The 24,766-nt window shown below is 49.8% G+C and overlaps 1 protein-coding gene across 1 annotated transcript in view; it reads left to right on the top strand.

Moving 5' to 3' along the window:
* Nucleotides 1–24,430, top strand: part of ATAT1 (alpha tubulin acetyltransferase 1) — a 182,460-nt gene extending 158,030 nt beyond the window's left edge. The window contains exon 12 of the mRNA XM_078641706.1: nucleotides 23,617–24,430. Within this exon, the coding sequence (XP_078497832.1) occupies nucleotides 23,617–24,283 (667 nt within the window). The 3' untranslated portion in view covers nucleotides 24,284–24,430. The remainder of the gene's footprint in view (nucleotides 1–23,616) is intronic.
* Nucleotides 24,431–24,766: the final 336 nt, after the last annotated feature.

Here is a 24,766-nt window from a genome sequence, read left to right as displayed (position 1 = left end):
CATACTTAGAGAATACCTGCAGCAGCGATAGTAGCCGGGCAAGCTACCCTGATACTTAGAACACATGCAGCAGCGATAGTAGCCAAGCAAGCTACCCTCATACTTAGAACACATGCAGCAGCGATAGTAGCCAAGCAAGCTACCCTCAAACTTAGAGAATACCTGCAGCAGCGATAGTAGAGAGGCAAGCTACTCTCATACTTAGAACACATGCAGCAGTGATAGTATCCAGACAAGCTACCCTCATACTTAGAGAACACATGCAGCAGAGATAGTAGCCTGGCAAGCTACCCTCATACTTAGAACACATGTAGCAGCGATAGTAGCAGAGCAAGCTACCCTCATACTTAGAACACATGCAGCAGCGATAGTAGTCAGGCAAGCTACCCTCATACTTGAAATACATGCAGCAGCGATAGTAGCCAAGCAAGCTACCCTCATACTTAGAACACATGCAGCAGCGATAATAGCTGGGCAAGCTACCTTCATTCTTAGAACACATGCAGCAGCGATCGTAGCCGGGCAAGCCTTCCTCATACTTAGAACGCAAGCAGCAGCGATAGTAGCTGGGCAAGCTACCTTCATTCTTAGAACACATGCAGCTGCAGTAGAAGCCGGGTAAGCTACCCTCATACGTAGAGGACACATGCAGCAGTGATACCAGCTGGGCAAGCTACCCTCATACTTAGAACACATGCAGCAGCGATAGTAGCCAAGCAAGCTACCCTCATACTTAGAACACCTGCAACAGTGATGATAGCCAGGCAAGCTACCCTTATACTTAGAACACATCCAGCAGAAGCTGGGCAAGCTACCCTCATACTTATGACACATGCAGCAGGGATAGTAGCAGGACAAGCTACCCTCATACTTAGAAAACATGCAGCATCAGCAGCAATGCAAACTACCCTCATACTTAGAACACATTCAGCACTACCAGAACTAGTACAAGCTATCCTCATACACAGCCAAAGCACAGCGCAGATAGCAGCGGTTCAAGCCGTCCCCAGACACAGAACACATTCAGGATAGCTATCAGCTGTGCAAGCTTCCCTCATTCACAGCACAACTGCAGCACAGACAGCAGCCGTACAAGTCCAGGACAGATCCAGTACATGCAGCAGCAGCGCAAGCTTCCCTCAATCACTGCAGAAATACAGCACAGACAGCGGCCCTACAAGTCTCCCTCATATCCAGGACAGATCCTGTACATGCAGCAGCAGCGCGTGCTTCCCACGCACACAGCACAAGGGTAAAGAAAGTAACTACAGATCAGCTGCAGACTAGCAGTGCCTGTAGAATAGCACCCCCAGGCACACAGACACAGAATAAGAGCAGGCATGGAACTGTCCAGGAAGAAGTAACGTGGAAGAGTATTGCGGCCAAACGAGAGGACCAGCAACAATCCTGTGGACCTCAAGGGTGAAAAGTGGCTGAGAGTTCACAGGACTTTCATCAACAAGATAAACATTAGGACGTGATACGGCTGTGTTCTGCGCTGAGTCTTAAGAGGAGCCTGACCATAGTGATGGCGGCGTGACGAATCAGCCTGGAGGTCCATGAATCCAAGAGCTCGTCGCATAAGAGGTAGATACAGAGGAAGATAGTCCTGCAGGAGCCAGTATGAACCGCTCAGTGAGGACCGGACACCAAGAGACGGAAGGGTATTCACACTAAGGGGCTGACTATGATCGTTTGGACACTTTTCCGACCGACTCAGTTTCGGAATCAGTTTCAACCAACTCAGGCTAGGTAAGTCCAACCGACCGATTACGATGTTTCCGCAAACACCTTTCTGTCGGACTCCCATTGACTCCAAAGGAAGTCTGTGTTCTGAACGAGAACACAGGCATTAACAAGCATTGGCATAGCCAATAGGTCTCGCTTTGGGACCTTCTAAGTATTTAATTATGCAGCACAATATCCTTGGTGCAACAACATCAACTGTTGCATGGCTAAACACTTATAAGGTCCCAAAGGAGAGACCTATTGGCTATGACAATGCTTGTTATTTTTTGTTCTTGGGAGAAACCGGGCTAGTGCCAGGATGATCAAGGGTGAGTGGCAGGGAGGTGAGGAGTGAATGCCAGGAGGGACAAGGGTGACTGTCAGGCCATGGGGATGAAGGGTGAGTGCCAGAGAGGTGAGGAGTGAGTGCCAGGGAGATGAGATGTAAGAGTCAGGAGGGTCAAGGGTGAGTGCCAGGGAGGGAAGGGTGAGTGCCGACAAGGGGAAGTATGAGTGCCAGGGGTGAGGGGTAGCTCCCAGGCCAGGGGGGGTGAAGGGATAGTGCCACATAGTTGAAGGTTGAGTGCCAGGTCAGGGGGCTGAAGGGTGAGTGCCATGGAGATGAAGGTTGAGTGCTATGGAGGTGAGATGTAAGAGTCAGGAGGGTCAACGGTGAGTGCCAGGGAGGGGAAGGGTGAGTGCAAGGGGTGAAGGGTAGCTGCCAGACCTGGGGGATAAAGGGCTAGTGCCATGGAGGTGAAGGGTGAGTGCCAAGGGGGCGAGTAGTGAATGCCAGGACGGACATGGGTGAGTGTCAGGGAGGTGAAGGATATGTGCCAGGGGGAGGAGGAAGTAGGAGTACCAGGAGGGTCGAGGGTGGGTGTCAGGGAGGTGACAGTGAGTGTCACTGAGAGTCAATGCTGAGTGTCACTGAGAGTCAATGCTGCGTGCCAGAGAGGGAGAAGGGTGAGTGCCAGGTGTGAAGAGTGACTGCCAGGCCTGAGGGGTGAAGGGTGAGTGCCAGGGAGGTGAGGGGTGAATGACAGACTGTAAACAGTAGTGAGCTGAGGTCTAGAAGGAGGTGCGTAGATCATCAACCGGTGTGTCCCAGGCTGAGACACAGCAGTGCCAGGCCAGACTTGGGTTGATGCAAGAACCTCTGAAAGGCGGGTGGCAAGTCACTCGTAACCTTAGTACAGGAGTGGGGTGCGCCGGAGAGAGTAACATCTTCAAACAAGAAACTATTCAAAATCCTGAAAACTCAACTTTATAGGCTTGAAACCTTCTGTGGAAAATAATTAGCAAACGAATGGGCTTCCGTAGCGGACTTACAGCTTGTTACAGCAACTTCTTGAGATAAAGTTTGCATTGCAAATAAGCCAAAGCTAACACAATTTGAATTAGTAACAGTAAGATTCGCAATGAACTAGCAACAAGTTGAAAAAGCACCCCAGAATTGAACAGAGGATACTGAATAATAAAAATGGGGGCAATATTGGTTTCCTTTTCACAGCTGACAGCCCCCAAAAAAAACAGGGTCTTGTGGAGGACTCGGATTTTGGTGGAATCAGAATTTTTAAAAGAGTCAATTGTTCGAGGCATGTGGGCTGCTGAATTCATATCTGTGCATAGATCGCCGCCTAGTGTTGGGTCCGGATGATTGCACATTGTTGTCCTGGAAGAGTCTTCGAAGTATCACGAGATAGGTGGCTCCTCCCTCGGACTACAGTGCGCATGGGCATCCTCTCCATCCTCAGATTGTTTTTTTCCGCCATTGGGTTCGGATGTACTTTCGAGCACTCCAAGTTCGGAATCGAAAGAAACTTTTCAAAAAGGCCAAAAGGCCTTAGGATTCGTCGGTATTGTTTTCGATCGGTACCGATAAGCTTTCTTCACCATTTGCTTGCACTCCGGTCGTCGAATCGGGCCGTTGGGCCTTCTCGACGCCACGTGGACAGACGGTCGATGGAACGAAGTCCATTCAAATACTGCCCGCAGTGCAACTCAAAGTTCCCGCACACAGATAAGCATCCCGTGTGCAACAAATGTTTATCTCCAGATCATAATGAAGATAATTGCCTAGTTTGTGCCCAGTTCCGGTCCAAAAAGACGATCCGGAATCGGCGGGCGGCAAGGCAAGACATGCAGAGGTCGGCACCGGAGCACGAGAATATCTTCGACGATGAGGAAGAACTAGTTGACGCCGAAGACTCGGATCAAGAGGAAGATCAATACTCCGAGCACGACTCTGAATATTATATCGACGAGGAAGAACAAATCGTCGATGTCGAAGAATATGATCAAGACATCGTAGCTGTCGAAGACGACTCCGATGACAACGAGGGGCGAACCGTAAGTACACCGCCCCATACAGACACTACACCAATATCAGAGACTCAGGTCGAGGCATCGCCAACAGGCCTTAGCCAAGATCTAAATACCGGTTCTATAGCCCCGCCATACCGCCCGGCTAAGAACATACAAAAAGAGCCTTCTGAGACACGTAATCCAAGGCCGGTTCAATCGAAACCGAAACTCATCGATACGACCGAACGTCGTCGAACCGAAGGTGATAAAGCCAAAGGGCGCCGAGCGCCGAGCCGAAGGCCACCGTTCCATATAAACCTTCGAAGCCAAAGGCCGTCGAATCGACCAAATCGAGTTCGACTGTCGAAAAAGGAAGGAAGCCTGTCTACGAAGGCAAAAGGGCTACGCCCAAGTCGGTCGTCGAACCGAAAGCGAAACCTAAGGGAGACCAAACCAAAGCGGTCGAACCGAAGCCCATCGATCCGAAGAAGGGCATCGAGCCAAAGCCGCAGGCTCCGAAGAAACCTCTACAGCTTAAAGAAGTTACCGAACCGACAAAACCGCTCTGTCCGAAAAAAGTGGTGAAACCTGTAAAAGACGTCGAACCGACAAAACCTGTCGGAAAGCCGCAAAAACCGATCCAGGCACCAAAAGCGGTCGAACCGATTAAAGGCATCGAACCGAAGAAGGTCAAACCTAAAACTATGACGCCAAGGCAAAAGACTGTGGAAGAGGAGATCATCCATCCAGACCCCTCCACAGAAGATCAGTCCAAGCTATATATTGACCCAAATACTGGGAAAGTGACTGTTTATAGAAAAAAGAAAAGACCAGACTTTTCTAGAATTCCACTCAAAAAGAAGAGAGACTGTGCAACCTCTCCTATTCTTTTCTAACCTATCTCTCCAGCTATGCTTACTACTCCACATGCCCCATACTCACCTGCATGCTCTGACTAAAACCCAGATGAAGATTAGGACGCAGATGTGGGTTTTGGATATCCACAAAACCCATATGTAGACCCCAATTCACAGCCATGGGGAGGGGGGTGAGCCAGACACTGAGGGGGCTCAACCCATTACAGACCCTACGGTATACCCAGCTAAGCCATCACCCACAGTGGACACAGTGGCTTTTAACTCTCTGATAGATAGAGCAGTAAGCTACCGTAATGTAGACATGCATTCAGATGCTATTGAAGAAGATTTTCTATTTGATACGCTAGCAACATCACAAAGAAGTGTCAAAACACTCCCCATGTTAAAGGGCGTCCTAAAGCACGCAAATGACATATTCAAAGACACTGCTAGGGCACGTGTAATCAACCCTAGAATAGAGAAGAAGTATAGGGCTGCACCAGTAGACAACTGCCTTTAGACTCATTGGTGGTATCCAACGCACGAAAGCGTGCTAATTCACAAACTACTGGAGAGGCTGCTCCTCCTGACAAGGAGTCAAAGATTTTAGAAGCATCAGGCAAGAGAGTGGCAGCTCAAGCAGCAAACTCATGGAGAATAGCCAATACTCAGGCCTTGCTGGACAGATATGACAGGACGCACTATGACAGTTTAGAAGGACTTCTCCAACACTTACCTGAGCCTTTCAAAGAGCAGGCGGATGAACTTATACTGGAGGGAAAGCTCATCACCAATGCCTCCATTAAGTGTGCTCTAGACACGGCAGATACAGCTGCCAGATCTATCAACACAAGCGTACTGCTTAGGAGGCACGCATGGCTGCGAATATCTGGATTTAAAAGTGAAGTACAGGCCACAACTCTTAACCAGCCTATAAATCCAGATTTTTTGTTTGGTCCAGCAGTTGACTCAATTCTGGATAAAATGAAAAAGGACACTGAGACTGCAAAGTCCATGGGAGCTCTTCAGTCCCAGCAACACAGAAGCTCCTTTCGCCGCTCCACTTATAGGGGAGGAGCGCGAGGTAACACATCGCAGCAATCTTCCACATACAAAAGTAATACGCAATCCACATACAATAAAAACACAAACGGGTGGATACAGAGGAAATAATAACAAGGGCAGAGGTCGTGGAGGCAATGCCAATAGATCCTCCACTATCACCAAACAGTGACTTCTTGGCACTACCCCCACACCATATAACACCGGTCGGGGGAAGATTACAACAATTCCTGCCAGTCTGGTTAAACATCACTACAGACAAGTGGGTCAGGCAAGTTATCCAACATGGCTATTGCCTAGAACTCACATCAACACCACCCAACATACCACCCGTACACCGTCCAATGTCACAGGAACATATAACATTACTGCAGCAAGAGGTCATCAGTATGCTGCAAAAGGGGGTCATAGAACCAGTCCCACTCCAACATCAAGGAACAGGAGTATACTCACTATACTTCCTCATTCCGAAAAAGGACGGTTCTCTCAGACCAATATTGGACCTCAGGCCCCTCAACCTGTACATTTTATCAGAGCATTTTCATATGCTCACTCTCCAACAAGTCTTACCACTGCTGCGCCAGGGAGACTTCCTGGCAACTCTAGACTTCAAAGACGCATACTTTCATATACCAATACACCCTGCTCACAGAAAGTATCTGAGGTTTACTATCCAAGGACAGCACTACCAGTTCAAAGTCCTGCCATTCGGTGTAACAACAGCTCCACGGGTGTTCACCAAATGCCTAGCAACAGTGGCGGCACATCGCAGGAGACAACACATTCATGTGTACCCATATCTGGACGATTGGCTAATACATGCGACATCGGCCCAGCAATGTGCCAGCCACATGTCAAAGACCATTCATCTCCTGCACAGTCTAGGCTTCTCGCTAAACTACCCAAAGTCACACCTGCAACCCTCCCACGTCCAACAGTACCTGGGAGCAACAATAGATACACTAGCAGCAAAGGCATATCCCAACGCAGCACGGATCAACGGAATGCAAATGTTAATCCAAAGGTTCAAACCACAACACTCATTGCCAGCTCGAGTGTTTATGCAACTAATAGGCATGATGGCCTTGTGCATATTCATAGTCCCTCATGCCAGACTACACAAGCGTCCGCTACAGGAGTGCCTAGCAAGGCAGTGGAACCAGTGGAACCAGGCAGTGGAACCAGGCTCAGGGACAATTGAAGGCCCTAGTGTTGGTGACCAGTCGGGCATACAACTCTCTGCATTGGTGGAATCCACAAAACCTTTGCAAAGGACGACTGTTCCAGGAGCCTGTCCCACAAATAGTGATAACAGCGGACGCATCCCTGCTAGGCTGGGGAGCCCATGTCCTGCATTACACATGTATGACTATGACTATGGACTATACAACAGAAAAATCTGATGAGGCTACCCCACAGCACTCCTACAATCCCTCTCTTGTTGGATGCAGGTACCCGCCCAATTTGTGAGCAAGCAAAATTACGCCCCCTGTTACTTTGGTCCCGGGTATGGAATGTCCCAGAATTGTGTAGTTACGCTGACGCCCTGAAAGATCTGTTGTCTCTTCCAGGTTGTAATAAGATACCCTGGTTCAGGGAGGTAAAACGATTGCTCTATGAGCTGGGATTGGGAGATGCTTGGGCCAATAAAACAGCACCGCCCAAGCTGTTTCTAAAGAACGCCTACTGGTTATGGGTAAAAAATAACAGAATGCGTAATCCCAACCTTTGCAAATCTGTTGCCCAGTTTTTACTAGTCAAAGATCTCCCCTTCAGGGAACCTTATTTGGACCTAATCCACAGCTCTGGAGATAGATCACTTTACTTCAAATTTAGGGTGGGTGTTCTCCCCTTAGGATTGTTTACTTCCTCCTGGAATCCTCCTTTTCAAACGGTCCCGTTTTGTCCGTTTTGCGACTCAAGGGTTGAGTCTGTCGCCCACCTTCTGTTTGAGTGTAGTGTCTATGCAGCTCCTAGATTGAAATGGCTAAAGCCCTTGTGCAGAAGTCTGGGAACAAGATCACACCTAGAAGCCCTATGTATACTACGCTCTGATGCCCGCCCATTCTTTGCATGCTGCATGGCAAAATTTCTTGGCTGGGCATGGCGCATAAGATCTGTAAGAAAGCTATTGATCCAGTAATGCCCTTTTTTTATGACCTGTTTTAGATACTAGTGCAAATATTTGTAAGGATAGCTTAAATGTGTATTTTATGTATTATTGTTCTTATCATGATTCCCTACGGTATCTTATATTATGCATCTTTGTAATGATTTTACTTTTTGTACTGCTTTTATGATATGTACCGTATCGAAATAAAGCTATACTACTACAACAGAAAAAGACGCACATCAACCTACTAGAGTTGATGGCGGTCTTTCTAGCCCTAAAAGTGTTCAAAAAACACTTATGCAACAAGACTGTGTTGATCCGGACGGACAACATGACAGCTATGTATTATATTCAAAAACAGGGAGGAACACACCCCCCACAGCTGTCCCACCTAGCTCAGAGTGTGTGAAAATGGGCCATTCAGAGGAACATGTTTCTCATGGCAGAACACCTCCCAGGCAAGGACAATCAAATAGCCGACCTGCTCAGCAGGCACAGTCAACAGATGCACGAATGGGAGATTCACCCCAATGTGCTCCAACCATTCTTCCGGCAGTGGGGACAACCGGAGATAGATCTGTTTGCCACAAGTGAAAACGCAAAATGCCAGTACTTTGCCGCCAGGTTCCCACATTCGCAGTCGCAGGGCAATGCGATATGGATGAACTGGTAAGGCAAATTTGCGTACGCTTTTCCCCCAGCTCCATTAATACCGCTAGTGACATGCAAAATGCGCCAACATTCGCTGACGCTAATCCTAGTTGCTCCCACATGGGCGAGGCAACCATGGTACACAACGTTCCTAGAACTGTCAGTGGTGCCTCATCAAAGACTGCGACTCACACCCAGTCTTCTAACTCAGAACCATGGCGAAATCCAACACCCAGACCCGCAACAGCTGAACCTGGCTATCTGGCTCCTGAAATCCTAGAGTTTGGATACCTGAACTTGCCTCCAGACTGCATGAATATTATCAAAGAGGCAAGAAGACCCACTACCAGGGCATGTTATGCAGCTAAGTGGAAACGTTTTGTCATTTACTGCAGTAACAACGATATAAACCCATTAGATGCTTCTACACAAAACATCATTTGCTATCTCTTGCACCTACAACGTTGCAATTTAGCCTACTCATCCATTAGGATACATTTAGCTGCGTTAGCAGCATATCTCCAAAACAGGCAACACCTTTCACTGTTTAGAGTGCCAGCAATTAAAACATTTATGGAGGGACTCAAACGAGTAATTCTACCAAAACACCCACCTTCACCAGTCTGGAATCTAAACGTCGTTTTAACCAGACTTATGGGACCACCTTTTGAACCACTACACTCATGCGAACTACAATTTCTTACTTGGAAGGTGGCTTTCCTTATTGCCATTACTTCACTTAGAAGAGTTAGTGAGCTGCAAGCCCTAACTATTCAAGAGCCATTCATTCAAGTACATGCAAATAGAGTAGTTCTCAGAACAAACCCTAAATTCATGCCAAAGGTGGTATCCTGTTGGACTTTGGCCCTTAGGGCAGGTTCACCCCTAGACTTTTTGCGTGAAATGGTGACCTGGCAATGGTGATTTTTGGGATTCTGCGCACTTTCACTGTGTCCCAGTGGAAAGTGCGTGCGCACTCTGAGTGCATGTGCTGAGCTAGGCCTGCCCGCCCATAGGAATGCATGGGGAATGTATGTGTCCCTGGTAGTTCCTGATGCGTGGGGTGTACAGGCTTGAGTCTGGTATGTGTGAACTCGTGTGAGTGAATGCTGCGCAACGGTGTATGCAGCATGTATGTGTCTAGTAGAGAAGCGCCATTTCTAGACATGGCTGTACGTGTGCTGTGAGGGTGCTGGCGTGTGATTGGCTGGAGCTGGCTGGCATGCCAGGCTCCAGGAAGTCTGGATGGGTCTGCCCGGTGGTGAGTGGGAAATCTGCATGAGTAATGTGTGGGAGGAGTGTACCTGTGTCCTGGATGGGCTGGGTTTTCCCCACACAATGCTGGCTCCGCCCCCCTGTGGAGAGTCTAATGACCCAAGCCCTGCCAGTGAATAGAATGGGTGGTTGGGCCATCAGAGTACTCAAGAACCAGCTGCGACTGGTTCCGCCCCCACTCTGCACCCTCAGACAAAGGGAAATGGTGTATAAAAATGGGGCTGTGTCCCCACAGAAGTTGTTCTCTTCTAGGATCCTTGCCAGAGGGGGCTGCTGCTGCTGCTGGGGCCAGGAGAACCGCCACTTGGACTGTCTCCCTGCCTGGAGACCCAGTGTGCTGGCTCTGGCCCTGCCTTGCCCCTCTGCCTGCCTCCAGACCTTGCTGGAGCTTTTGCTGTGCCTGGAAGCGCTTTTATTGGATTTATAGCGCTAGGAGCGCTTTCCTGGTGCCCCAGCGCTCAATAGCGCTTTGCTTGTCTTTCTAGCGCTGAGCGCGCTGATCCTGTGCTCCCAGAGCGCTTGGGAGCGCTCTGTCGATATTGCCGGTGCCTACCCGGCATTGGCGCCGATTTGCCGATTTTTGGAGCGAGCGAGTGCCCACCTCGCTTTATTTTTAATTTGAAGGCCGGTGCCACCCGGCATTGCCCCATTGTGCGGATTTTATTTCAAGCCGGTGCCCACCCGGCATTGCCCCGTGTTCACCGCCGCAGCCCGGGAGCCCTGAAAGCTGTTGCCGGGCCGCTGCCTAGAGCGACCCGGAAGTCCCGCCTCCTGACCCCCAGGGCCGCGCTGCCATTGGCGGCCCCGGCGGAAGTCAGGCAGAAGGACGGTGCGACGAGGCCAGGCAGGAGACCGAGGAAGCCTGCTCCCGTGTCCACGAGGCTCCCGAGGAAGAGGAGCCGTCCCGCCAGCAGACAGCCGGTGAGTGAAGGAAGGGAGGAGGGCGTCGGGGCACGCTGTCGGTGCCGCCCCTCCCCTTCCGTTTGCGGACCAAGCGAGGTCCTCGGTGTGATCGAGCCCAGAGGCTCGTGGGGCATTGTCCATTCCTCCTTGTTTCCCGAGCGGCCCCGATTGGCAGAGGGCCGCTCCAACGTGTGTGGCATTTCTTTGTTGGAGCCAAGAGGCTCCGGGGGCATTATTGATTCCTGAGTCCCCCGTGAGGGACTCCCACGTGGCCGCATTTTTGGTGCTTGGAGCCCCGAGGCTCCTGGGGGCAATTTGTTTATTTAGAGCCCGAGAGGCTCCCGCCCTACTTCTATGTCACGAGCCCCGAGGCTCGAGGGGGCATTTCCCTTATTTCAGAGCGCTGAGCTCTTAAGGGCATATTTGTTCATTTAGAGTCCTGAGAGACTCGCTGGGGGCATGTTCCTTGTTTAGAGCGCTGAAGCTCTAAATTGCAGATTTGCTTGGCGAGCCCCTGAGAGGCTCAGAGGGGTGCATTTTGATTTACTTCTGAGCCCAGAGAGGCTCCGCAGTGCCACAGTGGTGGTTCTTGAGCCAGAGAGGCTCCACAGTGCCCTAACTTTCCCTGCACCAGTTGCCCAGCACTTTGTGGGCAACTGCCACGTTTAGGCCCTGACATTGGGACACAGGGACTGCCACAGGTGGTGGCTAATGTGAGTTTTGCGCTATTGTGTCCTGCACCTCTGAATGTATTGTTGATGCATCATGTGTTTTCCTCTTTACACCTCTGAATGAATGTTATGCATTGCATCATGTGTTCTGCTCTTACACCCCTACAGGTATTGTGATACATAGGTGGTTGTTTTCTCCCTAGTGCAGGTGGTGCTAGTGAGGTCCTGTTACCAGTAGTTACTGGTTGTGTGCTATTTTGTGCTAAAGTAAATTTATATTCTATGTACTAAGTGCTATTTCTGAAAGTGCTACTTCTGATTCCTGACAGTGGTCCAGGTGGCCCTGTCTTGTAAATAATCCCTTGTAAATTCTGCCCGTGCCTCTGGCACATTGTAAAGTGTGTGTTTTATCTAATGTGTTTTGGTGTAATACAAAGGCTATTTTTATATAACCTTGTGTGGAGTTTCCTTTGTGGTGGGCCTTTGGTTGTTGTTGCTGGGGTGCGTGTGCAAATACTTAGCCTACATCGCCTCCAAGTTTAGCCTTGCTGCTCGCGCCACGTTACCTAGAGGGTGAGTAGGGGTTATCTTGGCGTGTAACTCCCTTGCCCTGACTTGGGAGTGGTGGTCTCTGACTGACTTTGGAGAAAGCCCTGGCCAGCCGGGGATCTCATTTCCAACATTGGCGGCAAGCGGCGGGATAAGGATTTGTGTTTGCCTTGTACCTTGGTAGTAGCTGGCTGCACCACAAAACTCTGCATTTTAGATGACCACATTTTAGGGGATTGTTTTTTTTGTGGAAGTTTCATATTTTCTTCTCCTCAAGGTATCATTGTGCAATTGTGTCAGTACATTTGTCCCCTACCCTGCGCCCAGAGTCGGTACCTGTGTCACTTGTGGTCAGGTTGAGGAATCAGGGGTGGTAGAAACTGCCTTACCAGTCCGAGGGGAGGGTTGTGTGTGGATGAATGGTGTGTGGCACTAGGCAAGTGAGTGTGAGTTCTCTGGGGTAGAGAGCTTGCTGATACCTTTGTGAATTGTGTACTCCTGTGTTAGCTCAGACCCCTAGGTTCCCTGTGTGATCTCTTCTCAAGAACGTCCGCCAGAATGGAGCTGGTTTTTGATTTCAATGATCTAGCCACATACGGTATGTGGGAGCTGAGAAAGTTCTGTGAAGAGAGAGGCATAGGGGCGGATCAGTCAGGCTGGTATGCACTTAGGAGATGCATGGTCAAATGGCAAGAGGATCAATGGGATCTTGAGCGCAGTGAGGAAAGGGCCCGGGCTCCACACCAGGAGGGTGGTGGGTCTGTGGGGAGCCCTGAAGATTCAGAAGAGGAGGAAGAAGATGACAGCACCTGGATGCCAGTAGAGAGTGAGGACCCCATAGATAGGGAGTCCCTTGCTGGGTCCAGTATAGGAGGCAGCGCCTCGTCCCTTTCCCTGTCCCCAGAGGAGCTGGAAGATAGAAGGAGAGAAAGGGAGCACCAGCTGGCTTTAGAGAGGCTCAGGCTGGAGCATGCCCAGGCTATGGCGCAGCTGGAGCTTAGGAAGCAACAGCTAGAGACCGAGAGGGTCTTAGCTCAGGAAAGGATAGAGGAGGCTGAGAGGGCCTCCACCAGAGGCAAAGTAGCTCTGGAGGATAGACTATCCCCTGCGCGCAGTTTTAATTTTCTGGATTCCCCAGGGAGGGCTGAGTCCAGTGGTGGCAGCTATGTAGACTTCAGTACAGACAGTCCCCTACCCCGTGCCCAACGTATGGTCCCTTGTTCCCAAGAGGAGGAGTTAAGGTTAAAGTTCAGGGGCAGTAGGAAACTGCCTCAACAGAAGTGGGTTTTTTTTATGGATGACTGTTCTGATGCAATGTGGGATTGGCTGGCGGCTAGCTCGGATGATGAGAAAGACGGAGTACTGAATATGTTTCTCAAGGAGCAGTTGCTCAGTGTTGTTTGTCCAGAGTTGCGCCAGCACCTGTTGAAGTCTGAATCCCTTAATCCTTGGGCGCTTGCTGAGGAAGCAGAGCGCTGGGAGAGTGATAAAGGTTCTCTAGGGTCATTAGGGAGTGACTCCAAAAGTAGTGGTTCAGGTATCTTCCAGCCCAGCGTGGTGGAAGAGGCTCAGTGTAGCCCAGCTAGGTCCCAGGATAGCGAGGAGGGTATAGGGGCTCACTGCCTGGCTCAGTGGAGCAGGAGTGAGGGGGAGACCGAGGTTCCCCGGACGCCCGAAGCCCTGCCTCAGGACTTGGATGGTTTCTGTAGGGAACACCAGGTTGGGGACCTAGGCTGTCCTGTTAGTCCACTTGAGGAAGATCTCCTAGTGAGTAGAGGACCTGGAGCGTCTGTAACCAGAGCTCCTATGGTTCTAGAGTCTGGCAGTACCGCTCCGGTAGGGAGGGTACAGGAGTCCAGAGTGAGGAGTGATTGGGGGAGTTCCCCAGTGGAAGGACCAGTGGGTCAGGGACTACCCAGTTGGGCTAGGTTCCCGTGTAGTGACCATGGTAACACCACTTCTGGTCTGGGGGATCGTCACGCACTGTCAGGTGGACAGAGGGCGGGAGATCTGCGCCAGACAGACAGTCACACAACATATGTCTCATTTGTTAGCCTCAGGGGGATGGAGTGTAAGTCCCCAGAAGTCCTGGAGTGCCAGGCAATTGTTCCACCGAAGGTTTTAGACCAGAGGTTGGAAGGCCAGGTTCAGGATCAGCCTGACCTGAAGGGTAGGATGACTGTAACCAGTGTCCTGACCGGTTCTTCTTCCAGAGGAACTTCTCCAGGTGGGAGAGGGCAGACCTCTGGAAGGGGGTGCAGAGGGTGGGAGAGCCCCCCTCTGACCCCGGTGCAACCTGAGTGGATAAGCCCTGGGTTGGAATGGCGTTCTAGGTGTACCCCTCGCCGGAGGAGGAGGAACCCTAGGGGAAGAGGTAAGGGGAGGAGAGCCTTCCCTGAGACTCCTGGTCCGCCTGAGGTTGTAGGCCCTAGGCTGGAGAACCAGTGGCAGTCTAGTCCTGTCTTGCAGACAGGAAGAGTGGAAAATGGCCGTTATGTGCCAGGGGTTACTGCCCCCCGCTCTGCGAATTGGCAAGGACCAGTGGCACCTGGGTGGCCCAGGGCCTGGTCCTGGCCGCGGACAACTTGGGAGTACCAGTGGGGTAGCCCAGTTGGTCCAGACAGTGTGTTGAGAAGGAATCCCATGGGTTCACCGTGGCGTAGAACAGGAGGGTGTCCCTGCAGTTGCGGGCCTGCGTCCGTGTTCTATCGCCCCAAGCAGGGAAGTCCATCACGGTGGTGATTGGTCTCCCCTGCGTTTTGGCTGGAAGGGGGTTATGTTGGACTTTGGCCCTTAGGGCAGGTTCACCCCTAGACTTTTTGCGTGAAATGGTGACCTGGCAATGGTGATTTTTGGGATTCTGCGCACTTTCACTGTGTCCCAGTGGAAAGTGCGTGCGCACTCTGAGTGCATGTGCTGAGCTAGGCCTGCCCGCCCATAGGAATGCATGGGGAATGTATGTGTCCCTGGTAGTTCCTGATGCGTGGGGTGTACAGGCTTGAGTCTGGTATGTGTGAACTCGTGTGAGTGAATGCTGCGCAACGGTGTATGCAGCATGTATGTGTCTAGTAGAGAAGCGCCATTTCTAGACATGGCTGTACGTGTGCTGTGAGGGTGCTGGCGTGTGATTGGCTGGAGCTGGCTGGCATGCCAGGCTCCAGGAAGTCTGGATGGGTCTGCCCGGTGGTGAGTGGGAGATCTGCATGAGTAATGTGTGGGAGGAGTGTACCTGTGTCCTGGATGGGCTGGGTTTTCCCCACACAATGCTGGCTCCGCCCCCCTGTGGAGAGTCTAATGACCCAAGCCCTGCCAGTGAATAGAATGGGTGGTTGGGCCATCAGAGTACTCAAGAACCAGCTGCGACTGGTTCCGCCCCCACTCTGCACCCTCAGACAAAGGGAAATGGTGTATAAAAATGGGGCTGTGTCCCCACAGAAGTTGTTCTCTTCTAGGATCCTTGCCAGAGGGGGCTGCTGCTGCTGCTGGGGCCAGGAGAACCGCCACTTGGACTGTCTCCCTGCCTGGAGACCCAGTGTGCTGGCTCTGGCCCTGCCTTGCCCCTCTGCCTGCCTCCAGACCTTGCTGGAGCTTTTGCTGTGCCTGGAAGCGCTTTTATTGGATTTATAGCGCTAGGAGCGCTTTCCTGGTGCCCCAGCGCTCAATAGCGCTTTGCTTGTCTTTCTAGCGCTGAGCGCGCTGATCCTGTGCTCCCAGAGCGCTTGGGAGCGCTCTGTCGATATTGCCGGTGCCTACCCGGCATTGGCGCCGATTTGCCGATTTTTGGAGCGAGCGAGTGCCCACCTCGCTTTATTTTTAATTTGAAGGCCGGTGCCACCCGGCATTGCCCCATTGTGCGGATTTTATTTCAAGCCGGTGCCCACCCGGCATTGCCCCGTGTTCACCGCCGCAGCCCGGGAGCCCTGAAAGCTGTTGCCGGGCCGCTGCCTAGAGCGACCCGGAAGTCCCGCCTCCTGACCCCCAGGGCCGCGCTGCCATTGGCGGCCCCGGTGGAAGTCAGGCAGAAGGACGGTGCGACGAGGCCAGGCAGGAGACCGAGGAAGCCTGCTCCCGTGTCCACGAGGCTCCCGAGGAAGAGGAGCCGTCCCGCCAGCAGACAGCCGGTGAGTGAAGGAAGGGAGGAGGGCGTCGGGGCACGCTGTCGGTGCCGCCCCTCCCCTTCCGTTTGCGGACCAAGCGAGGTCCTCGGTGTGATCGAGCCCAGAGGCTCGTGGGGCATTGTCCATTCCTCCTTGTTTCCCGAGCGGCCCCGATTGGCAGAGGGCCGCTCCAACGTGTGTGGCATTTCTTTGTTGGAGCCAAGAGGCTCCGGGGGCATTATTGATTCCTGAGTCCCCCGTGAGGGACTCCCACGTGGCCGCATTTTTGGTGCTTGGAGCCCCGAGGCTCCTGGGGGCAATTTGTTTATTTAGAGCCCGAGAGGCTCCCGCCCTACTTCTATGTCACGAGCCCCGAGGCTCGAGGGGGCATTTCCCTTATTTCAGAGCGCTGAGCTCTTAAGGGCATATTTGTTCATTTAGAGTCCTGAGAGACTCGCTGGGGGCATGTTCCTTGTTTAGAGCGCTGAAGCTCTAAATTGCAGATTTGCTTGGCGAGCCCCTGAGAGGCTCAGAGGGGTGCATTTTGATTTACTTCTGAGCCCAGAGAGGCTCCGCAGTGCCACAGTGGTGGTTCTTGAGCCAGAGAGGCTCCACAGTGCCCTAACCTTCCCTGCACCAGTTGCCCAGCACTTTGTGGGCAACTGCCACGTTTAGGCCCTGACATTGGGACACAGGGACTGCCACAGGTGGTGGCTAATGTGAGTTTTGCGCTATTGTGTCCTGCACCTCTGAATGTATTGTTGATGCATCATGTGTTTTCCTCTTTACACCTCTGAATGAATGTTATGCATTGCATCATGTGTTCTGCTCTTACACCCCTACAGGTATTGTGATACATAGGTGGTTGTTTTCTCCCTAGTGCAGGTGGTGCTAGTGAGGTCCTGTTACCAGTAGTTACTGGTTGTGTGCTATTTTGTGCTAAAGTAAATTTATATTCTATGTACTAAGTGCTATTTCTGAAAGTGCTACTTCTGATTCCTGACAGTGGTCCAGGTGGCCCTGTCTTGTAAATAATCCCTTGTAAATTCTGCCCGTGCCTCTGGCACATTGTAAAGTGTGTGTTTTATCTAATGTGTTTTGGTGTAATACAAAGGCTATTTTTATATAACCTTGTGTGGAGTTTCCTTTGTGGTGGGCCTTTGGTTGTTGTTGCTGGGGTGCGTGTGCAAATACTTAGCCTACATCGCCTCCAAGTTTAGCCTTGCTGCTCGCGCCACGTTACCTAGAGGGTGAGTAGGGGTTATCTTGGCGTGTAACTCCCTTGCCCTGACTTGGGAGTGGTGGTCTCTGACTGACTTTGGCGAAAGCCCTGGCCAGCCGGGGATCCCATTTCCAACATATCCCATTTTCATATAAATCAAACAATAGAACCAGTGTTCTTTCAAAATCCACAGACAGTAGCTGAAAGGGCCTTGCATACTCTAGATGTCAAGAGAGCTCTGCTATACTATATAGATAGAACTAAGGCATTTCGAAAGACAAAACAATTTGTTTGTTGCTTTCTCACCGCAACACAAAGGCAACCCTATTTCAAAATCAGGTATAGCCAGATGGATCGTTAAGTGCATTCAGATATGTTATTTAAAGGCAAAACGCACCTTAACAGTTCCCCCTAGGGCGCATTCCATACGTAAGCTAGGGTCATCCATGGCTTTCCTAGGGAATATCCCTTTACACGAAATTTGCAGAGCAGCCGCATGGTCAACCATACATACATTTACCAAACACTATTGCGTAGATGTACATTCCAAACAGCAAGCTGCTGTAGGACAGGCTGTTCTCAAAACTCTTTTTCAGACTGCTGCAGCTGACACAGGCAGCCACCGCTAGGGGAGATACTGATATACATTCTATGCACAGATATGAATTCAGCAGCCCACATGCCTCGAACGGAATATGCTACTTACCAGTATGCATCTGTTCTTGGCATGTATGGCTGCTGACATTCATATCGCCCGCCCTCCTCCCCGGTGCCTGTCGCAGCTGTAGCATTCACTCTTTGCATGGGCATCTCTTACTGTACTATACTCCATCTATGCCACAATGGCGAAAAACAATCTGAGGATGGAGAGGATGCCCATGCGCACTGTAGTCCGAGGGAGGAGCCACCTATCTCGTGATACTTCGAAGACTCTTCCAGGACAACAATGTGCAATCATCCGGACCCAACACTAGGCGGCGATCTATGCACAGATATGAATGTCAGCAGCCCTACATGCGAAGAACAGATTCATACTGGTAAGTAGCATATTCCTTTCATAAATGGACCTGGTTACCTTTGTCTGTACCACTGATATCTCTGTAGATTGGAGTAAATGCATGGAGTGGTATGGTTGACAGGAGACGTGCAGGCTTCTTAAATATTGTAGAGATTGGATTGTCAAGCACTAGGAAACAAGAGTGAACGCTGAATAAAACTAGAAACGCCAACACGGCCGTGAAAGTGAAACTGATCGCGATCTCGTGAAAGTGAAACTGATCGCGATCGCACTACCTGGCTGAGAGGAGGCTGATAGGCAGTGAGTGGCCGGGGGGCGGGGTGTGTGGTTGTGTTTGTGTGTGTGGTTGTGGATGTGTGGTTGTGTGTCTCTGTGGTTGTGTGTGTGGTTGTGTGTGTTGTTGTGGTTGTGTGTGGTTGTGGTTGTGTGTGTGTGTGTGTGTGGTTGTGTGTGTGGTTGTGTGTTTGGTTGTGGTTGTGTGTGTGTGTATGGTTGTGTGTGTGGTTGTGTTTGGTTGTGGTTGTGTGTGTGTGGTTGTGTGTTTGTATGGTTGTGTGTGGTCGTGTGTTTGGTTGTGTGTGTGTTGTGTGTGTGGTTGTGTGTATGTGGTTGTATCTCTCTGCGGTTGTGTGTGGTGTGTGTGTATAGTTGTGTGTGGTTGTGTGGGGCTGTGTGTGTGGTTGTGTGGGGCTGTGTGTGTGGTTGTGTGTGTGTGGTTGTGGGTGTGGTTGAGTGTGTGTGGTTGAGTGTGGTGTATGCGTGGTTGTGTGTGGTTGTGGTTGTGTGTGGTTGTGTGTGTAGTCATGCTTGTGTGTGTGGTTGTGGTTGTGTGTGTGGTTGTGTTTGTGTGTGTGTGGTAGTGGCTGTGATTGTGTGTGAGTGTGTGTGTGTGGTTGTGTGGCTGTGAGTGTGGTTGGGTGTGGTTGTGTGTGTGTGGTTGTGTGTGTGGTTGTGTGCTTGTGGCTGTGTGTGTGTGTGGTTGTGCGTGCATGTGTGGTTGTGTGTGGTTGGGTGGGTGTGTGTTGTGTGTGTGTTGTGGTTGTGTGTGTGTGGTTGGGTGTGTGGTTGGGTGTGTGGTTGTGGTGTGTGTGTGGTTGTGGTTGGGTGTTTTTGTGTGTGTGGTTGTGTGGTTGGGTTTGTGGTTGTGTGTGTGGTTGTGTTTGTGTGGTTGTGTGTGTGTGTGTCATGTGTGTGTGGTTGTGTGTGTATGTGGTTGTGTGTGTGTGGTTGTTTGTGGTTGTGTGTGTGGTTGTGTTTGTGGTTGTGTTTGTGGTTGTGTGTGTAGTTGTGTGTGTGTTTGTGGTTGTGGTTGTGGGTGTGTGTGGTTGTGGGTGTGGTTCTGTGTGTGGTTGTGGGTGTGGTTGTGTGTCTGTGTGGGGGGGTTGTGTGTGTGTAGTGTTGTGTGTGTGTTTGGTTGTGTGTGGGTGGTTGTGTGTGTGGTTGTGGTTGTGTGTGTGACAGTAAAACTAAAAGCATCTCAAAATAAAGGAACACAAACATCGAGTTTGGTGAAAGAGAAAGCAGGTTGTAAGTCAAACGGGCGCAGCAAAGCATTGACACAACAACAAAACAAGATCACTTAGCGAAGTCTGAGTGCTGATAATGAATACACACAGCCCATCATCTTAAGAGTTTGATTGCAGCCAATGTGCACTCAAACCTGCCTCCTCCTTGTGAGTTGCACCCCATATTTAATGAGTTATAACTGCTGCACCCACCATAGCGCTTTGAGATCTAAAGCGCTACATAGGTGTAATCGACTAACCAGTCGCCAACATGCTGTGCTTTTAAAGAGAATGTACCAAAAGTTTCCAGCTTCCTCATCATGTCCTCATGAAAGCGGCAACAAAAGGACTCCTTGAATGGTGCAACGGACATGAAGCAGCCGCTGCGATCAGAAATAAACACTGTGAACGTTGTCCAGTTTCACTGTAACATTTCCTTAATGTTCCTTAAGTCACAAAACAGTAATACTAAAAGCATCTCAAAATAAAGGAACACAGGGAGGCACGGGTGGAGAGTAAAGGGAGAATTTGGCAGACAATTCGATAAGAAAGGCAGATGGCGGCTGCGCGCGTTCACGCGCACTGGCACTCAAGCTTTAGGCCACGGTAGCACTTTGAAATCCTCCTTACTATATAGTCAAGCAAGCAGCGCATGCGCTGCTATAGGCTCGACCTAGAAAGGGGTGGGTGCGGTAAACCTTGCACCCTGCCACAGGCACCCCATGGTGCCTGCCACACCATGCATGGTTTTAAAGGGGGGTCCCTTGGGTTCCTCACGGACCCTAACTGCAGGCCTCAGGATGAAGAGGGGACTGCAACGGGCACCCAAACTCTATTTCAGAGAGCCGGTTTGTGTCGGGCAGGCAGACTTGGAACGGCTGGCAGACTCTGACATCATAATCGCTCAGTTGGAAACAGTGTCCATAGAGCTGTACAAATCGGCTCCGACCGACTACGGGTACTCCGACTGCTGATAGTAACCGATTCGGACAGCCTGAATGCTTAACTTCTATTGTAATCGGTCGTCCGGAAAGGTTTCCGGAGCGGTCGTAAACATAGGTTCCGAAACGGTTTAGGAGAATCCGAATGCCGTTCAGAGCCTTTCCGACCGACATCATAATTGGCCCCTAAGTGTCTTTCTGTCTGAGGTCGAGATCCAGGACAGGGGAAGAACAGCATAGACAAGTTAACATCTGTTACAGCTCCAGCTGACAAGAGGCAGGTCCATTGACTGTGCCATTTCAACTTTCGCATAGTGTATTCTGTCTGTTGAACTCTTAGTCCAATGACCTCAGGTCACAATGTCATCCGATGCCAGACATGTCACATAGAATCAACTCCTTGCTTCTGAATTCCTTGTGCAGTTTTAGGAGTACATTAAAAGAGTGAGTCTTCAGTTTTGCAGGGGGTCAGTTTACGACAGGGGGGTTAATCTATGACTTTTGTGGACATCTCCACTTGAGCTGGCTGTGTTGTGTTTTTTAATAGTGCTCTGCACTTCAGCACACAGGCAGGCAGGCCTCTCCGCTCTACGATGTTTCATAACCAGTTTTGCAGTGGGAAGACCCGGCCCCCCATCAGCCCAGCAGTTGCTGGGAAAGTTTGACTTTCAGCGACAGGGTTGCAGCCTTGCTTGTTTTAGTTAGGAGTCCGTCTACCATCACTTTTGCTTCCCCTGTTTATGAAATATGCATGTACCAGTTTCAGCACTCGGACTAACTGGCAGAGGCGAGCATCTGCACAGACCCTCCTTGTGCATACACCTAAACATATCACTGAGCAATCTGTCAACATATCAGCAAGACATGTTTTGTAAAAAGATTCCAGTGGGAGTAATTACACAGGGCAGTGCAGGGACCTTGAGCCACACCAGGAAGGGGAAAAAATCTCTGTGGGGAGATTTTCATCCCCTTCATTCAAGAGTGAAAGAGAAGTATATGCCAAAGGACAGAATTGAGTGTGTTTCATTCATTCTTCCTCTGAGAACACTGCAGTGAAAATTCTGTTACAGGGAGAATACAACTTCTCTATTTTTAAGTGGCACTTTGATATTGTCTGGGCTGGAGCACACACCTTCAAACGCGACTGCGTATTAGTGTTTGCATCCTCGTATAATTTAAAAAAAACATTTTCTTCCTAAATGCTTTTATTCGTTAAATAACGTACAGACTTTCCTGCATGCTCAGCTTTCTTAATTTTAAGAAGCGTTAACCCTTTCTCGCACCCCTCAGCCCTTTGCCTGTATTTTGTTAAGTACCCTCACCCCACATTCAAGTCTGCAGTTCAGCAGCCCCTGCTGGTTTTCTGTTCATCATCCCCAGTCTGTCAGGCTCTACGAAAGAACTCATGTGTCTCTGAAGATACTGAACGTCTGACCATGTGCTTGGTTTTGTTCTCAATGAGCAGATGGTGCATTGGTCTTGCATCCTTCTCGGGTTTAGATCATTGTGACCATTGAAGTGGGTCATAACACAGTTATTTTTTGAGCTGCAAGACAACATAACTGAGCCATCAAGCACCACATAAACCAGGTGTCAAATTGCTTTTATAATGTGTAAAATGTCCAGAAAGTGAAACTTAGTGCACAGCCTCAATTTTAAAAAGCTTTCCTTGCATTCAGTAACCAAATATAACTCATGGCTGCATTTTTCAAATCCTTGGTGCACCGATTTGCTCTTAGAATTGATAAAGTGGTGTTATAAATGTACTGCTTTGCATAAAAAGGTTTTTTGTAAATATTCAGCAATTCTTTTGCATGATTTATTTTAAAATAATTTGAAGGGGCCTCCTGTCTTTGTAGCATCTATTTGTCCGGAATATATTTTGACATTTAGTGGGAAGATCCACTGGAATTGGACGTGCCACTCCAGTACTGCTGCGTGGCTCCAAGTCACACTTTCACATCCAGATAGGCACACACAGACCCACATATATCTCTTATGTCTTTCACACATACATGTCAAGCCGTCACATGTGCACACAGCCAAACGCCATCCCACGATATATGCTGTGACAGCGTCACTCATCATAAGGCACTCTTGTGCACCATTATGTTAACACACCCGCCATTACACACACATCAAACAGCCACACAAACATGGGAGCACATGTACTGTCCCACCAACACATGCCATAACTTAGCAAAGCACAAATAACAATGTCACATACAAGCCATCACCAGACCCTAAAGCTATCTCTCTCACACACACATGTGCAATCCCACAGATATTAAACAAAGCTTGCACTGCTTCTGTTTCTGTACCTTTATATGTACACGCGGGATCTTACGTCACTAATTTTTACTGCTTTTCTCGCATCTGATTTCTGCTTGAAAGAACGTTGGTCTTCAGCAAAACTGTTTTGAAATACCTTGGTGCCACGACATAGACATAACACTTTTATGGAGTTTCAGTAACTTATATTGCACAACTGCTCACCAAGCTAAAACTTACAACAGCAAAAACGATTATCAAACACATAGGCGCAACCTATTGCATTTAACAATGCTTGTTAGTAGCCTCATAAATTGTGGTTCATTACACAACAACAAGTGTTTAGGGAGATATGTCATCAGGCAACCAGACTGCTTGCAGCCCAGTTTATTTGTGCTAAGTTGACCCTGCTGCGTTCAGTACATTTTCTGTTCTTTGTTTTGTAGGTTGAAGACTCCAGGGAAACGGATAGACAGGGAGCAGACAGCGGCTGCTTTGCCACCTCTTTGCTTGAATGGTTCAAGCACAAAGGAAGATTATTTTCCTTCCAGCAAGGTGCATGTGGAGCCCCCAGATCCCTTGAGAATGGACAAGCCCCAGATTGGTGAACACGTGGAGAGAGCCCTTGGGGTGTTCAGTCGGGCAGCGACACCACATAACAACAGTAGGCCCATGTCGTCTGAGCTGGCACAACTGGATGGTGGGAAACTGTCTCTTTCTCCCAGGGTGGAAACCCATTTCCCATCTGTGGGGCATATCTCAACTCCTGTGCGTGAAGCTGAGCCTAAACATCTCTCCTTTCACCACAAAGATGTGACAAAGCTTCGGAGCAGGGAGCTGCAGGAGCAACGCGTACCACAGTCATCCGATGACTTAAGGACGGAGCAGTCAACTCCCATGAAACGCGTACCACAGTCATCCGATGACTTAAGGACGGAGCAGTCAACTCCCATGAAACGCGTACCACAGTCATCCAATGATTTAAGGACGGAGCAGTCAACTCCTATGAAACGCTTGTGGAGTGACCAGTCCTCCTGGACCGTACTCGGGACCCCCTTCAATGCCCAATGGGTGCGCCAAAAACAGGAATACCGGGGAACGCGGCCATGGTGAGCCGTAACCAACAGCACCGTTTCTGGCTACAAATAGAATGCTTGTTTACATGTTTTTTTAGAAGAAAAACTGAAATGTACAATCACAAATGCACTTTACTTTTTATAACCGTATTCATCTTTGACATTAAAAAGAGATATTTTAATAGGACTAATGTTTGTCTCTTGTTTGGGGTCCTACATTTTAGGCCGTAGCTACCTGGGACACAGCCGCAAGACTATCAGCTGATCCAGATGTTAGTTTGTGTTGTCTTTGCCTCTGAAGCTTAATCCCATCACTTTTGTTCCAGAAAATGCAAGGTGGTTTAGGAACTTTGAGGTAAAGCAGGGGCAGTTGTGAGGCCACTGATAGTAGTTTTCTTTTTTTTACCTCATTTTATTTGGGCAGATGAATGTGTGAGCTACAAAAATCTCACTGCCATAGAATATAATTTTTTTAGCTTTCATACTGGAAAGTTTCAGTTCTGTTAAGGACACAGAGGCG

This window comes from Lissotriton helveticus, chromosome 5_1 (genome assembly GCF_964261635.1).
Source record: "Lissotriton helveticus chromosome 5_1, aLisHel1.1, whole genome shotgun sequence".
Taxonomy (NCBI): domain Eukaryota; kingdom Metazoa; phylum Chordata; class Amphibia; order Caudata; family Salamandridae; genus Lissotriton; species Lissotriton helveticus.
Note: the sequence above shows the minus strand (reverse complement) of the source record. Positions and strands in the feature narration are given on the sequence as shown.